Here is a 16,593-nt window from a genome sequence, read left to right as displayed (position 1 = left end):
CTGGAGGTCACGGTGAGAGCTGGAGGTCACAGTGAGAGCTGGAGGTCACGGTGAGAGCTGGAGGTGAGAGCTGGAGGTCACAGTGAGAGCTGGAGGTGAGAGCTGGAGGTCACAGTGAGAGCTGGAGGTGAGAGCTGAAGGTCACGGTGAGAGCTGGAGGTGAGAGCTGGAGGTCACAGTGAGAGCTGGAGGTCACAGTGAGAGCTGGAGGTGAGAGCTGGAGGTCACAGTGAGAGCTGGAGGTCACGGTGAGAGCTGGAGGTGACTGCTGGAGGTCACAGTGAGAGCTGGAGGTGAGAGCTGGAGGTGAGAGCTGGAGGTCACAGTGAGAGCTGGAGGTCACAGTGAGAGCTGAAGGTGAGGTTCCACTGCATCTCCCAGGAGTATAACAGGTAGAGAAGACAAGCCACACTTGTGTTCAGACTGTCACATCAGAACAAATTCATTTAAAACATTAAGACAGATTAAATTCAAAAGACAACCTCTCTTCTCATGATGAAAGAGTAAAACGAATGAAATAAAAACCCGCAGTTGTATATCATATATTAGTCGTTGTCATGGTGACATGTGGCAGCTGTCCCTTCATATTTACACCATTTAAACACGGACCAGGTGACCTCAGTGGGTCCCTGAGGGGTCGGGGGTCAGGGACATTGGCCCTTTCAGTCCAGACATTACGCTGCAGACCTCCTCAGCTGGCTTTGCTCTGCTGTGACGTCATGGTGCTCGGGATGCTCCGCCCACTCTTCTTTGTGCACGTGATTCTCTGCTCCAATGCCAAAGCAGAGGGAAGGACACGGCAACCAAGATGTTGTTAGAGAAGATGGTCCATTCCACCAGAATAAAAACTGCCCTGTAGTGGTACTGATGGTACTTCACAGTGCTGAAATGGGAGAAGTAAATTTACCTAAGGTTGAGGTATTTGTACTTTGTACACGTCACTTTATACTTGACTAAGTGTATCTGATTGCTTTATTTTTTCTATGAATCAACACTTAAGAACTAAACAGATATTCTGATGTAATTTAAACTCCCAACAGCTTGAACGGTACTGCTGAAACTTCAGTACTTTTCTTTCTGATGAAGTAATTTTATTGTAACTGGTGTGTTATTAGTATTTTACTGTATGTGTACACTGTACACTGTGGTGTTATTATTGTACTGTGACATAGTATGTGTACACTGTGGTATTAGTCCTTGTACTGTGACATAGTAGGTGTACAATGTGGAAGTAGTACTTGTACTGTGACGTATGTGTACTCTGTTATATTATTATTGTACTGTGACATCGTAAGCTTAAACTGTTGTGTTAGTACTGTTACTGTGACGTAGTATGTGTTCTATGTGGTATTATTATTGTACTGTGACACCGTAAGCTTACACTGTGATATTAGTACTTGTACTGTGACGTAGTATGTGTACTCTGTGATATTAGTACTTGTACTTTGATGTAGTATGTGTACTCTGTGATATTAGTACTTGTACTTTGATGTAGTATGTGTAAGGGGAATTTCAGCTGGTGTTTCAGTCAGTAAATTCCAGTTCGAGTGAGACCTCTTCGGGCCGCCGGAGGAGGAGGGGCAGGGGGCGGGGCGTAGCGGCTGGAGCCCCAGGGCTGAATGCTGATTGGCTCTTCCACTACCGGCTCCGGCTCTGCTCCGTCACGAGGACGCGCTCGCGTTCACACGCGCACACCCGCCGCGCGGCCAGGCCACCGGCCAGCCCCTCCGCCCCCCCCCTCTTTCTCTTTTCTCCTTTTCTTTATTAAAACTACGTTTCCCGTTAAAACTTGACGGTCAAACCCGGTTAACCGTGAACCCCCCCCCGCGCCCCCTCAACCGGACCTCGAGAGGCGACCACCGGAGCGGACGACCCACCGGATTACCGAGTTTGTGCCGTGATTCTCCGCCCAGCGGCGGGCCTCAACTTTCCTCCACCGACTTTCAGCTCGGTACAGCCCGGACTACCGGACGGTGACGTCATCCCCGGGGAACTGTTGAGCAGAGTCGCCGCCGGTGCCCTTCAGTGAGTGTTGGACGGTACCGACAGACCGGCTACCGGCTGTCCTCTCTGTTAGTTGTCATCTCCCGGTAAAGCATATGCGTGTTAAAATACCTAATACAACATTAAATAAAACAATGTGAAATAAAAGTAATATTGCATCTAAAATAATGCAATTAAATCTAAATTAACTTTAGTGTAATTTAGAAACAAAGTGTAATCTTTGTTTCACATCACTCTATTAACCACCTTAATACAATTTCATAAAGGGCCAGTTAACTGAATTACAGTTGTTATTAGTACTGTAATAATTATGCAAATTATTACAATGACATTCAACTTTGGGTCTGAATAACAAATAATACAACAAAAAACAAATATTAAATACAAAAAAATATAAGAGAACTTATAAATAAATAAATAATGATAATACCACAAAGGTAGTAATCCGTTTATCCTCGGGGGGCAACCCTAATTAGCATGGGGGGGGGGGGGGAAGACTGGTCCACTGAACCAGGACACATAGAGACACACACATAGAGACACACAACCATCACTCTCACATCCACACACCTACGGGGTCAGCGGTTAAGCAACACACCGCCCAATATCAACACTGTTTTCAAAAGACCGTTAGCTCTTAGGCGAGGCTACAATGGACAGGCTGTTAGCGTAACATTTAGCTCAGCTAGCACAGATGTGGTTAGATTTACACATTATTTTAGTATTGACAGGATGTGTATACTACCATAACACCTAGAACACTGCAGGCTAACAACAGAAACACTGTAGGCTAACACCACTGCAGGCTAAAAGCATGAACACTGTAGGCTAACAGCAAGAACACTTTGGGCTAACACCACTGCAGGCTAAAAGCATGAACACTGCAGGCTAACCGCATGAACACTGTAGGCTAACAGCATGAACACTGTAGGCTAAAAGCATGAACACTGCCGGCTAACAGCATGAACACTGTAGGCTAACAGCATGAACACTGTAGGCTAACACCACTGCAGGCTAAAAGCATGAACACTGCCGGCTAACAGCATGAACACTGCCGGCTAACCGCATGAACACTGTAGGCTAACAGCATGAACACTGCCGGCTAACCGCATGAACACTGTAGGCTAACAGCAAGAACACTGTAGGCTAACAGCATGAACAATGTAGGCTAACCGCATGAACACTGTAGGCTAACAGCAAGAACACTGTAGGCTAACAGCATGAACACTGCCGGCTAACCGCATGAACACTGTAGGCTAACAGCATGAACACTGCAGGCTAACCGCATGAACACTGTAGGCTAACAGCAAGAACACTGCCGGCTAACAGCAAGAACACTGTAGGCTAACACCACTGCAGGCTAAAAGCATGAACACTGCAGGCTAACCGCAGGAACACTGGCGGTTAACACCACTGCAGGCTAACAGCAGGAACACTGAAGGCATCACACGGTAACTGAACAGGGCGATCACCTCATACAAGTTAGAGTTTGAGTGTAAAAGTGCTCTTTACAAAGTGGGCTTCAGGTCGAGCTGATGGCTATCTTTAGCTGTGTGTGTGTGGAATGAAAACCATTCATTATCACATTCCTCCAGAGAGGCCTACACATGGGATGTGACTGTTCTTCCACACAACTGTGATCCCATCAGAGATCCAATCAATACCTCCACCAATAGCAGACAAGATGCGGGAGATTAGTCATGTGACTAATGAAAGAGGAAAAGACGATGCTAAAGACGAGATTCATGTTCTAAAGTTCTCTTCAGTCTCAGTGACTAGTCTGTTTGGCATCAACCTGTCAATCAGTGCATAGCCCCGCCCTAAATCGTCCTGCTTTATGGTCTGTTTGACTCTAAATGGACCTTCATTCACTAAATGAACATCATGCTGCATTGAAGAAGACTTGAAACTAGAGACTGAGACCATAAACTCATGTTTATAATGTTTACTGAGGGAATAAATCAAGAGAGAAGAAGAGTCATTTCCTCATAGACGTCTATGGGAGCAGAGGAGTCGCCCCCTGCTGGTCACTACACAGAATGCAGCTTTAACACACTACTTATGTCATGACTTGATTCTTGGGGATAATATTTCACGTTGTTTTGTGAAACCACAAACATGACTGGAATCTGTGAGGAAACATGTTTCTGTCTCTTTGTGCATTCTGTGCAAACAGCTGATTAGTTTGACTAACAGCAACTTTGAAACTAGCCGGCCCTGTTCACCCGGTGTGTGTGTGTGTGTGTGTGTGTGTGTGTGTGTGTGTGTGTGTGTGTGTGTGTGTGTGTGTGTGTGTGTGTGTGTGTGTGTGTGTGTGTGTGTGTGTGTGTGTGTGCGCGGATGCCTTTGCTGTGATGTCACAGTGGTATGCAGGCTGCTGGTTCACCTCCACACAATAAGAGCTGAATCCACCATCTTGTCTGTTTGCTGACATCCCACTGTGTTGAGCAAACACACACAGACACACACACATCTGATGTGTGTGTGTCTGTGTTGTCAGCCGCTTCCAGTGAAAAAGTTTACACATATGACCCCGTTGATTTGTCAAAGCAGCAGATGTTGTTGTTGTCATCAGCTGTTCACATGTTTGTTTGTGGCACTCAAAGGAACAGCTGATATTTACTGACTCACTGACTGACCAGGAGTCTGTAATGGAGACCTAGCTGAGCCTCGGCTACATGCTAACGGCCGAGTTTAAATCAAGTTTTACCAGCTAGCGTGTGTGTGTGTGTGTGTGTGAGAGAGAGAGAGACAATAGAACAGCGACGACAGGATGGAGGGTGAAAATGAGGCTGCTCTGGTTCCTACGACAACGAGGAAACATAACAGGACAGGAATGTAAAGAGAGAGAGAGAATAAGTGGAAACATGGAGAAAGGAGATGAGGGGAGGAGAAGGAGGTATAGGAAACAGGAAAGGAGAGAAGGGAGGAGGAGAGGAAGGAAAAAATAAAGAGGAGGAAACAGGAGGAGGTCACTGGGTTTCAGAAGGAAAGGAAACAAGGAAGGTAAGCGGTAGAAAATGAGGAAAAAATGTATACAAATGGGAAAAGAAAAGAGGAGAAAGAAAGAGGAGCTTTGGAAAGAGAATAAAATGTATTAGACTGTAGCAAGAGAGGATTCAAATGGAGAGGAAGAGAGAAGGAGGAAAGGGAGGAGAAGAGGAAATGAAGGAGAGAAAAATAGGAGAGAAGGACGGAGGGAGAAAGTAGATAACAGACTTTCAACATTTCCCACAATGCACCTGGTCATTATGCCATTGGAGCCTTAGAGCAGACTGTTTTGTTCTTTAACATTCAAGTCCTTTCTGACCGAGCTCTCTGATTGGCTGTCTGCAGGTGGAGTGGGCGGAGCTGAATGATGACGGGCGCGTCGGTGAAGGTGGCGGTGCGAGTCCGCCCCTTCAATTCCAGGGAGACTGGACGAAACGCCAAGTGTGTGATCCAGATGCAGGGGAACACCACCTGTAAGCACACGCACACACACACACACACCATGAAACACACACACACACGTTACTGAAGTGTGTTTAATCTGTAATCTGTTACCGTATTTTCGCGACTATAAGGCGCACTTAAAATCCTTTTTTTTCTAAAAAAACGGCGCGTGCGCCTTGTAATCCGGAGCGCCGTATATATGGCTCAATTGGTGGATCCATACTGGTTAACGAGGCTCCATTGGAGGGAAAGTCTGGTGCCAGCAGCCGCGGTAATTCCAGCTCCAACAGCGTATTGTAACGGACTGTGTTTTCATGTTCTGGAGCGGCGTTGCACTTTACAGAGTTTTGGGATGGTCAGTGAAGGGCGCACAATGTGACGTCACTCATCTTAGTGCCACCTATGGGGACGCGGGAATTGTTGTTGGAGAGCGATGGTGTGTTTTTGTTCGGCGCATGCTACGGCCGACAGTAGCCTGTTTCTCCACAATAAAACCAGAAGATAAGCACATTGTCCAGAGATTCATTAGCGAGAGTCGCTACAGTACATTAAAGCTCGTAGTAGGATGTCGGGATCGCGCTGACGGTCCGCCGCGAGGCGCCACCGTCTGTTCCAGCGCTGCCTCTCGGTACAAGATGCACCAAAGCATTTGCCAAGAATGTTTTCATTAACCAATAACGAAAGAGATATTGTTAATATCCACATTAACGTTTGAACAACGTTTCCATGGGAGTGAAGAGTTTTCAGAACGCTTAATAACGTTTGATTTAGCACAGCCCGATCTAGTGGATGCATAACGCAGCCCCAGTCAAACGTTTTACTGCAGTTACTTCTATGCGCCTTGTGATCCGGTGCGCTCTATATATGAAAATAGTTCTAAAATTGGCGATTTATTGAAGGTGCGCCTTGTAATTCAGTGCGCCGTATAGTCGCGAAAATACGGTAGTCCTCATTGTATTGTTTATCAACACACGTGTTGAAACAGGACTTTGAAATCCTAGAATGCCTCAGCCATGTGACCTGTGGCCCCAGTGCTATTTAAACACACACACACACACACACACACACACACACACAGGGTATTTCTGGAGCCTTCCTCTGTTTGATGTCCCAAAGACTCAGATGTCAGAGACGCGGTTCCCCCTCAGTCTTCAATTAGATCTCAGTTTTTTAATCTGTTTTTACATCATTATTATTGAGGGAAAGAAGAGAGGCTTCTCCAGGGATCCCAGTGTGGCTCCTGTGGTTTGTCTGCGTGCGGCCTGCACTGAAGCCTCCTCTGGAGAAGTTTATCCTCACACCATCAACGTGAAACGTGTAACGTGTGAACTCATTTTACACATCAGAACACCTGAGGGTGCATGACGTTTCAGGTTGAGCCTGATTAGCAGTGATGATGCTAGTTTGGCCAATCACGGTACTCATTTGAAGGGCGATGCTGTTATTGTTTGTTATGATTCTGACAGTGTTGATTAAGAAGCTACTAATGATTATACTAATGCTACAGAGCAGAATGTTGAAGCTAAAGATTATAGTAAAAGTGCTTTAAATGCTAGGAATGCTAATGAAGCTAAGATGCTAAAGGTGATGAAGGTCGTCCGTCGGGTTATCCAGGCTTTGTGATGATTCCCTTTTTCTCTCCAGGTATCTCCAACCCCAAACAGCTCAAAGATGGAGCCAAGAACTTCACCTTTGACTATTCCTACTGGTCACACACAACGGTGAGCGCGCACACACACACACACACACACACACACACACACAGAAGCAGCGCGGGGCTGACAGCAGGTCTGTGTTCCTGCAGCCTGAGGACCCCGGCTTCGCGTGTCAGAGGCAGGTGTATAAGGACATCGGAGAGGAGATGCTGCTTCACGCCTTTGAAGGTACACCATTCTGAACCCTGCTATTAAAAATGATAATGCTAATTATACCAGTGATGGTGTTATGAATGCTAATGCTATGGATGCTATTATTGACACTAATAGACAAAAGGGAAGAAGCATGATACATTTTTAATAATAATAATTCAAGCCTGTTAATGTAGCCGGCAATGCTAACGACGTCAACGATGCTTATGATACCCTTAATCATGCTAGTGATGCTAATTATGCTACCAATGCTAAATCCCAGGCTGTAGAGGGTGATGTGGGGGCTGTTACTGAACCAGTGATATTAACAATGAGGTGGGGGGGGATTTGGTTACAGCCTCAAACGATTTACCATGTATTTGTTAGCATTATCATCACCAGCATCAACACTAATGCCCTGAAACCATCAGTAACATTGTGTTTGTCTCCCAGGATACAATGTGTGCATATTTGCATACGGGCAGACAGGCGGAGGGAAGAGCTACACCATGATGGGCAAACAGGAGCCGGGGCAGGAAGGCATCATACCTCAGGTACGCCAGCTCCATCCACCCACCACAGAGCGAGGAGTACAACATGAGTAGAACCAGTTAACACAATGTTATTGTGTGTGTGTGTGTGTGTGTGTCCAGCTGTGTGAGGACTTGTTCTACAGAACCGGAGAGAACTCTGACCCCGACCTCCATTACTCCGTGGAGGTAAACCCCGCCTCCTCTACTCAGGATTCGTGCGCTGAGTTCCCATTGGCTGATTATTTCCTTTGCTCCGCCTCCAGGTGTCCTACATGGAGATCTACTGCGAGCGGGTGAGGGACCTGCTGAACCCCAAGTCTCAGGGCACCCTGCGGGTCCGGGAGCATCCCATCCTGGGTCCCTACGTGGAGGACCTCTCTAAGCTGGCCGTGACTGGCTTCACCGACATCCGGGACCTGATGGACGCTGGCAACAAAGCTCGGTCCGTCTCCTGTGCACGGTCGTCACGGCGACGCCTCCTAGACAATGAATCATTAGAGTCAGGAGTGTGTAAATATATGTGTACAAACGCTGACCTGGTATCTATGGAGATACTTCCCCCCCCCCTCCTCTGAACCAATACTAACACGTGCGTCACAGATTGATCGCTAACACCTGATTGGTTATTGATCACAGGACGGTTGCAGCCACGAACATGAACGAGACGTCGTCCAGGTCACACGCTGTCTTCACCATCGTCTTCACCCAGAGACGAAGAGACAAGATGACCAGCCTGGACACTGAAAAGGTGGGTTTGTCCTTGAAGGGACTCCTGTGTACTTGTAGGGACTCGTGTTTACTTTATGGGGACTCGTGTGAACTTGTGGGGAGTTGTGTGTACTTGTGGGGACTCGTGTGTACTTGTGAGGACTCATGTGTACTTGTGTGTACTTGTGGGGACTCGTGTGTACTTGTGAGGACTTCTGTGTACTTGTGGGGACTTGTGTGTACTCGTCAGGACTCCTGTGTACTCGTGTGTACTTGTGAGGACTCCTGTGTACTCGTGTTTACTTTATGGGGACTCGTGTGTACTTGTGAGGACTTGTGTGTACTCGTGAGGACTTCTGTGTACTTGTGGGGACTCGTGTGTACTTGTGAGGACTTCTGTGTACTTGTGGGGACTTGTGTGTACTCGTCAGGACTCCTGTGTACTCGTGTGTACTTGTGAGGACTCCTGTGTACTCGTGTTTACTTTATGGGGACTCGTGTGTACTTGTGAGGACTTGTGTGTACTCGTGAGGACTTCTGTGTACTTGTGGGGACTCGTGTGTACTTGTGAGGATTCCTGTGTACTCGTGTTTACTTTATGGGGACTCATGTGTACTTGTGGGGGACTCGTGTGTACTTGTGAGGACTCCTGTGTACTCGTGTTTACTTTATGGGGACTCATGTGTACTTGTGGGGGACTCGTGTGTACTTGTGAGGACTCCTGTGTACTCGTGTTTACTTTATGGGGACTTGTGTGTACTTGTGAGGACTTGTGTGTACTCGTGAGGACTTCTGTGTACTTGTGGGGACTCGTGTGTACTTGTGAGGACTCCTGTGTACTCGTGTTTACTTTATGGGGACTCATGTGTACTTGTGGGGGACTCGTGTGTACTTGTGAGGACTCCTGTGTACTCGTGTTTACTTTATGGGGACTCATGTGTACTTGTGGGGGACTTCTGTGTACTTGTGAGGACTTGTGTGTACTCGTGAGGACTTCTGTGTACTTGTGGGGACTCGTGTGTACTTGTGAGGACTCCTGTGTACTCGTGTTTACTTTATGGGGACTCATGTGTACTTGTGGGGGACTCGTGTGTACTTGTGAGGACTCCTGTGTACTCGTGTTTACTTTATGGGGACTCATGTGTACTTGTGGGGGACTCGTGTGTACTTGTGAGGACTCCTGTGTACTCGTGTTTACTTTATGGGGACTCATGTGTACTTGTGGGGGACTCGTGTGTACTTGTGGGGGACTCGTGTGTACTTGTGAGGACTCCTGTGTACTCGTGTTTACTTTATGGGGACTCATGTGTACTTGTGGGGGACTCGTGTGTACTTGTGAGGACTCCTGTGTACTCATGTTTACTTTATGGGGACTCATGTGTACTTGTGGGGGACTCGTGTGTACTTGTGAGGACTCCTGTGTACTCGTGTTTACTTTATGGGGACTCATGTGTACTTGTGGGGACTCGTGTGTACTCGTGTGTACTTTTTGGGGACTCTTCTGTACACACTGTACTCTCCCTTCAGGTCAGCAAGATCAGCCTGGTGGACCTCGCTGGAAGCGAGAGAGCGGACTCCTCGGGGGCAAAGGGCACGCGGCTCAAGGTCAGAGGTCACGAAGGTCACGCTGGGGGTTCAGCTCGGATCGGGACGCTCTTCTCTTCATCTTTGTTTACTGTGTTGTTTTCAGGAAGGAGCCAACATCAACAAGTCTCTGACCACGCTGGGGAAAGTGATTTCTGCTCTTGCCGAAATGGTAAACAAACCCACTCCTGATTCATATATATATACATATAATGTAAGTGTGTACATGAAGTAGAGGATTGTCGTTCACGAGTCTCGTCGTCTGCAGCAGAGCAACAAGAAGAGGAAAAGCGACTTCATTCCCTACAGGGACTCTGTCCTCACTTGGCTGCTGAAGGAAAACCTGGGTAAGTACTCTAAGTATCAGGTACAAGTACTAGGACTCCCAGCAGTACAAATACTCAGTGGTACTAGGTACGGCTGTTACAATATCTCATGTTGTGCTTTTGCAGCAACATTTATTCTGATATTATTGCAATTTTCAGAGCATTTCATGGCACTGACAACATGACAAAATAAAAGCATAGTAACACAAGTACGTTCTTTTAAAGAAGAAGTCGACGCAGCAGCTTCGAAATCAAGTCCCCTGGGACCTGTTTATCTTAGCGGGTCCCTCTGTAGACGTAAAACAACCCTTTATAACACTTAATAAGCCTTTTATAACACTTTATAACACTTTCCACAAGGAAGCAGCACAGAGCAAAGCGACCTACTTAAATGTTGGTGAGGTTCATTTAGGTGAAAAATGAATATCGCAGCACCAAAAGGTCTGCAGGCAGGCGACATGCCTGTTACTAGAACTACTAAAGTACTAACTATTATCTGGTCCTCTGGTACTACTGACCTGATGTAACGAGCTCTCGTCTCAGGAGGGAACTCCCGCACGGCCATGATCGCCGCTCTGAGCCCCGCCGACATCAACTACGAGGAGACCCTGAGCACCCTGAGGTCAGAGGTCACTCTCCCTATGACACATCCTCGCTCGAGGGGGGGACCTAACGGGTTTAATGAATACGGCCTGGTGCGGTTTCAGGTACGCCGATCGGGCCAAACAGATCCGCTGCAACGCCGTCATCAACGAAGACCCCAACGCCAAACTGATCCGAGAGCTGAAAGGAGAAGTGGAACGTCTGAGGAACCTCCTGTTCTCCCAAGGCCTGCAGGAGCTGCTCCACAACGCAGGTACTAGTACACACAGTACACAGGAGCTGCTCCACAACGCAGGTACTAGTACACACAGTACACAGGAGCTGCTCCACAACGCAGGTACTAGTACACACAGTACACAGGAGCTGCTCCACAACGCAGGTACTAGTACACACAGTACACAGGAGCTGCTCCACAACGCAGGTACTAGTACACACAGTACATGTATATTTATAACTTTCTCTCTGTTTATCTCGTGAAGTAAACAACAACAACAACAGCAGCAGCAGCCCCCCCGTTGTTGCCCCCCTCCCCCCTCTGCAGCTGGCTCTCACAGCCAATGAGATCGCCCCTCAGAATGGCTCCACCCTTCAGAATGGCTCCACCCTTCAGAATGGCTCCGCCCCTCCAGGTGTCTTATTTATGTCTGAGAGATATAGAAATGATAAATGACCTGATCTCATGAGGAAGGAAGTAAAACGTATAAAATTAAACCGCTCTGTTGTATCTTCTGGTCGTTGTCATGGTGACGGCCTGTAGAAGCACTGTGTATGCAGTGTGTCCCCTTCAGAGGTGCTTTGTGTTTACTTTGAACTGCAGCTGTAATCTGCTCTTCAGATGCTGAGGCGACACCTGAAGGCAACAAACCAGCCGACCACCTGACGGAGGAGGGGGAGGAGCGAGAGGAGCAGGAGGAGGCGGAGGAGGGAGAGGAGGCGGAGCCTATCAGTAAAGAGGAGGCGGCTGAGAGACTGCTGGTAGGACCACAGCTCTGATCTCACCTGAGGGAGCTCACCTGAGGAGGTCTCTGACGTCTCCGTGTTTGTTGTAGGAGACGGAGAAGATCATCGCTGAGCTCAACGAGACCTGGGAGGAGAAGCTCCGGAAGACAGAGTCCATCCGCCTGGAGAGGTAGGGGACAGGTGTGGGGGACAGGGTTAGGTATAAGAGGCAGCAGCTGCTGAGGCTCATGGGTATTGTAGTAGGAGAAACGGACCAATCAGAGCAGAGTATTTAGATGACATGTTTAACTCATCTAAACGTGTCTCCCAGAGAGTCCCTGCTGGCCGAGATGGGAGTGTCCATTAAAGAAGACGGGGGGACGCTGGGCGTCTTCTCTCCTAAAGGAGTGAGTTCACGTGTAGATATTCTTGATTATTGGCTATTGATTGGTGTTTGACGAGTGTTGTCCCACGTGTCCTAGACGCCTCACCTGGTCAACCTGAACGAGGACCCCCTGATGTCCGAGTGTCTCCTGTACTACATCAAGGAGGGCTTCACCAGGTGCGGCCTGCTGTCCACCATTGACCGATGGCTGCGATGATCAGTGTGTGTGTGACTTGTGTCTCGTCTTTGTGTCTCAGGGTGGGACAGCAGGACGTGGACATCAAGCTGTCCGGTCACTTCATCAAAGAGATCCACTGTGTCTTCGTCAGTGAGACCACGGAGCAGGGCGAGGGTGAGACTCCCGTCCGTCCCTCTGTGTGTCTCTTTGTTTCTTCTCTTCTATTCGTCTTTGCTTCCTCGACATGAAAAAAGTGATCAGCCAATCAGGCGACAGAACAGTTTGAATCACATCTCTATCTATGAAACGCATCACTTGATTCCTCCTTAGAACCGCCCCTCCTTCCCTTTCACAATAAAAGCCCGAGGGTAGTGAGGTTTGTGTTAGAAATGAACAACGAGATCCCGTGAGATTTCACAGCGGGACTTGGTTGAGCGAGACTTGGTTGAGCGAGACTTGGTAGAGCGAGACTTGGTTGAGCGAGACTTGGTTGAGTTCGGTCATGTGGGCGGAGCCTCGTTTCACTGTGTGTGACTCTTTCTTCTTCTTCTCTCTCTGGAAAAGCTGCCAGGAAGTCTGTCTGTCAGGTATCGTTCTGGCCTGTCACTGTTACCATGGTGATGCCCCCCCTGTCCTCTGCTGTACCTCCTGTCCTCTGTGTCCTCAGTGGTGGTGACTCTGGAGCCGCTGGTCGGAGCGGAGACGTACGTCAACGGGAAGCAGATCGCCGACGCCGTCGTCCTCAAGCAAGGTGAGTGACGGGCACCTCGGTGAAATGCACCCTGGGAGACGTAGTCCCTTTTGTCTTGATAGGATTATGTCTCTTAAAAGCAATCTGATTTGATCAAAAACTTTAGATTTTCAATAATCAATAATGGTGGATCAGATGATACATCAGAAATATTTAAAATGCACATATTGGTCAATTTAAAAATGCTCATTATAACTAATAAATATATAACTTCCCCATGGATTAATTTGTAACTTTTTGTTGTCGTGGTCTCATCTCCGTTGCCAGGCAGCCGCATCGTGATGGGGAAGAACCACGTGTTCCGCTTCAACCACCCGGAGCAGGCGAGGCTGGAGAGGGAGCGCAGCGCCACGGCCGAGCAGCAGGAGGAGCCGGAGGACTGGAACTACGCCCAGAAGGAGCTGCTGGAGAAACAGGGCATCGACATCAGGCTGGAGATGGAGAAGAGGTCAGGTGGTACACGTGTGTGTGTGTGTGTGTGTGTGTGTGTGTGTGTGTGTGTGTGTGTGTGTGTGTGTGTGTGTGTGTGTGTGTGTGTGTGTGTGTGTGTGTGTGTGTGCGTGTGTGCACTGATGGATTGGAGCTGGTTCACAGGCTGCAGGACATGGAGGTTCAGTACCGCAGAGAGAAGGAGGAGGCCGACCTGCTGCTGGAGCAGCACCGACTGGTTAGTTCTTCAGATTGAGCCTGGTCCAAATCAATTATCAGTTATCCATAATCAATAATGTGTGTGATCAGTATGCAGACAGTGACAGTGGAGACGACTCGGACAAACGGTCCTGTGAGGAGAGCTGGAGGCTGATCTCCTCCCTGAGGGAGAAGCTCCCAGCCAACAAGGTCAGCACCTCCCTGGGTCACCTGTCTGTCACATGTCTCTCTGTCCACCTGACTGTCTCTGTCTCACCTGTGTTCAGGTGCAGTCCATAGTGAAGCGCTGTGGTCTCCCCAGCAGCGGGAAGAGGAGGGAGCCCCTGAGGGTCTACCAGATCCCTCAGAGGAGGAGGATCAGCAAGGACCCCAAACGGGTCACCATGGAGGACCTCCGCATGCAGGCGGTGAAGGAGATCTGCTACGAGGTCTTTCTCTCACACACACACACACACACACAGGTGGGTTCCAGGTGTCTCACACTGCCCCCCCCCCCCCCCCAGGTGGCTCTGGGAGACTTCCGTCACTCCCGTCAGGAGATAGAAGCTCTCTCCATCGTGAAGATGAAGGAGCTGAGCCGCATGTACTCCAAGAAGGACCCCAGGGAGAGGGAGAGCTGGAGGGCCGTGGCCCAGGACGTGTGTGACACGGTGGGCATCGGGGACGAGAGGAGCCCCCCCGCCGAGGAGGGGGGTGGCAGAGGGGGGGAGACGGGGGAGGTGGGGGGGGAGAAGGCCTACGACCTGAAGGCTCACATCGACAAGCTGACCGACATTCTACAGGTGAGTTCATCCTAATCCAGATCAATAGATTATTCACCAGATCCACAGATGGATCAATAGATCCATGGAGGCTCCTCAGATAACAGAACCAACCTGTCTTCCAGGAAGTGAAGCTTCAGAACAACATGAAGGACGAGGAGATCAAAGCTCTGAGAGACCGGATGATCAAGATGGAGAGCATCATACCTGTCCAGGTAGAGTCCCACACACCTGCTACCAGGTCCGGTTACATTACCCGGTCTTGGTTCTGGTCCTGGTACTGGTCCTCCTGTTGGTGGTCTCCTTGGTAACCGGTCCTCTTTCTCTCCAGGGTGACGAGGACGATGGCGAGGTGAACGATGAAGAAGAGGGCGTGTCACCCCAGGGGGACGATGACGAGTCGGGCGACGCCCCCTCCCCCCAGCCGGAGGTGCAGGTGCGACGTCTGATGGACGAGGACCCGGCCTTCAGGAGGGGGCGCCTCCGCTGGCTGAAGCAGGAGCAGCAGCGCCTCCTCAACCTGCAGCAGCAGAACATCACCAAGAAGCTCCGAGGCCTGAACCAGAACCAGAACCCAGGTGAGCACCTGACCCGCTTCACCACACGATGCATGAGCTGCTCCAGGAGACACCTGACGGATGTCCTATCCCGCCCCCCCCCCACAGGTCAGAGCGCTCCTGTCGTCCCGGTCCATCTGCCCGGTACCGGTCGCTTCATTCCTCCCCAGGAGTGCAAGCTCAAGTTCCCCTTCAAGAGTAACCCCTCCCACCGGTTGTCATGGGGACCGGCCAGCGCCGCCCTGCAGGCTCTGGGTCTGGGGGAGGGACAGGGAGGCTGGGGGGAGGAGGAGGAGGGTGGAGGTAAAGGCTCGCCGTCTCCTCCCCCCCCGCCCCCTCCGGGTCCTGCTCTGCTGCCCCTCCCCTTCCCAGCTCCTCCCCCTCGAATGCGCACCCCCAGCCCTCACCGTGCCTGGCAACAGCGTAACCAGGGCAACCAGGGTGGCTTCTACCAGCAGGGCGCCAACCAAAACCAGCAGCGCCGCTACCGCCGCAACTCCCTGGACAGCTCCGCCCACGGCAACGGAAGCTATGACAACAACCAGCAACAGGGGGGCGGCGGTCACCAGGGGCGTCCGAGGCAGAGAAGGGGGGCGTCGCCCGGTCCCAGTGGTGAGGGAGGAGGGGGGAGAGGAGGTGGAGGGGGGAGGGGTAGAGACAAAGATGGACGCTTCTGTTTTAACCCTCACCAGCTCCACCCGTTCCAGCACCATCCCTACTACGGCCCCCACAATGCACCATTCCAGCCAGTACCTTACCCCAACTACCACAGCCTGCCGCGCCCCGGGGCCCCGCCCCCTCCTGTTGACATGATGCTGGGGGTGGGGCCACCGTCGGGTATGTGGGGCTTTTCCACGCCGCCCAGGATGAGACGGCAGTTCAGTGCACCGGACCTCAAGAACAAGGAGACCCCCATCTGACCTCTGACCCCATGGAGCTCTCAGATTAGCTGAAGGATCTGCAGAGGTTCCGGTGGTGTGTGTGTGTGTGTGTGTGTGTGTGTGTTTGTGTTTGCGCGCCTTTACATTAGCACGGGCTATCCGTTGCCATAGCGCCACACACGTTTTGTTTTTCCGTTTGTTAGGCTGTCAAACAGGATTCAGTCATGAAGAGGAATTGATTGCTGATATCGATCGATCACAAGGTGCCTTAAAGCTGAAGTGGCTAGCTACTGTTAGCGGAAGTCTTGTTTACTTAAAGATGAAGTACGTTGAGCAGCCTTTAGCCTGCGAGGCTAACCGAGGTCTGGGTTAGCTTTGGGCTACTTTAGCCTGAGAGGGTTAGCGGTTAGCTCCTGAGGCTAACGTGCTGCACAGGGGAGAGAAGAGTAGCGT

General features: G+C 50.0%; 1 protein-coding gene across 3 annotated transcripts; it reads left to right on the top strand.

The window, feature by feature from the left end:
- The first annotated feature begins 1,718 nt into the window (after window positions 1–1,718).
- LOC119221731 (kinesin-like protein KIF1C) lies at window positions 1,719–16,589 on the top strand. 3 transcript variants are annotated; one of them, XM_037477784.2, is made up of 28 exons: window positions 1,719–2,025; window positions 5,341–5,468; window positions 7,084–7,160; window positions 7,244–7,322; window positions 7,740–7,840; window positions 7,940–8,005; window positions 8,083–8,261; window positions 8,456–8,567; window positions 10,055–10,132; window positions 10,218–10,283; window positions 10,383–10,458; window positions 10,981–11,059; window positions 11,145–11,293; window positions 11,520–11,669; window positions 11,876–12,015; window positions 12,090–12,169; window positions 12,311–12,386; window positions 12,462–12,541; window positions 12,622–12,716; window positions 13,210–13,293; window positions 13,561–13,741; window positions 13,888–13,960; window positions 14,032–14,130; window positions 14,208–14,369; window positions 14,445–14,723; window positions 14,828–14,917; window positions 15,034–15,280; window positions 15,368–16,589. In XM_037477784.2, exons 2-28 carry the CDS (start codon window positions 5,360–5,362, stop codon window positions 16,177–16,179), a joined length of 3,819 nt encoding a protein of 1,272 aa, XP_037333681.2. In that variant the 5' UTR covers window positions 1,719–2,025; window positions 5,341–5,359; the 3' UTR covers window positions 16,180–16,589. The 3 variants fall into 3 exon arrangements, with proteins under 3 accessions (XP_037333681.2, XP_037333680.2, XP_062421916.1); XM_037477783.2 differs by having other exon boundaries at window positions 1,720–2,025; window positions 10,380–10,458; XM_062565932.1 differs by lacking the exon at window positions 1,719–2,025 and adding an exon at window positions 4,338–5,010 and having other exon boundaries at window positions 10,380–10,458.
- The last annotated feature ends 4 nt before the right edge of the window (window positions 16,590–16,593 follow it).

This window comes from Pungitius pungitius, chromosome 1, assembly GCF_949316345.1.
Source record: "Pungitius pungitius chromosome 1, fPunPun2.1, whole genome shotgun sequence".
Taxonomy (NCBI): domain Eukaryota; kingdom Metazoa; phylum Chordata; class Actinopteri; order Perciformes; family Gasterosteidae; genus Pungitius; species Pungitius pungitius.
This window is presented reverse-complemented; position numbering and strand designations above follow the sequence as displayed.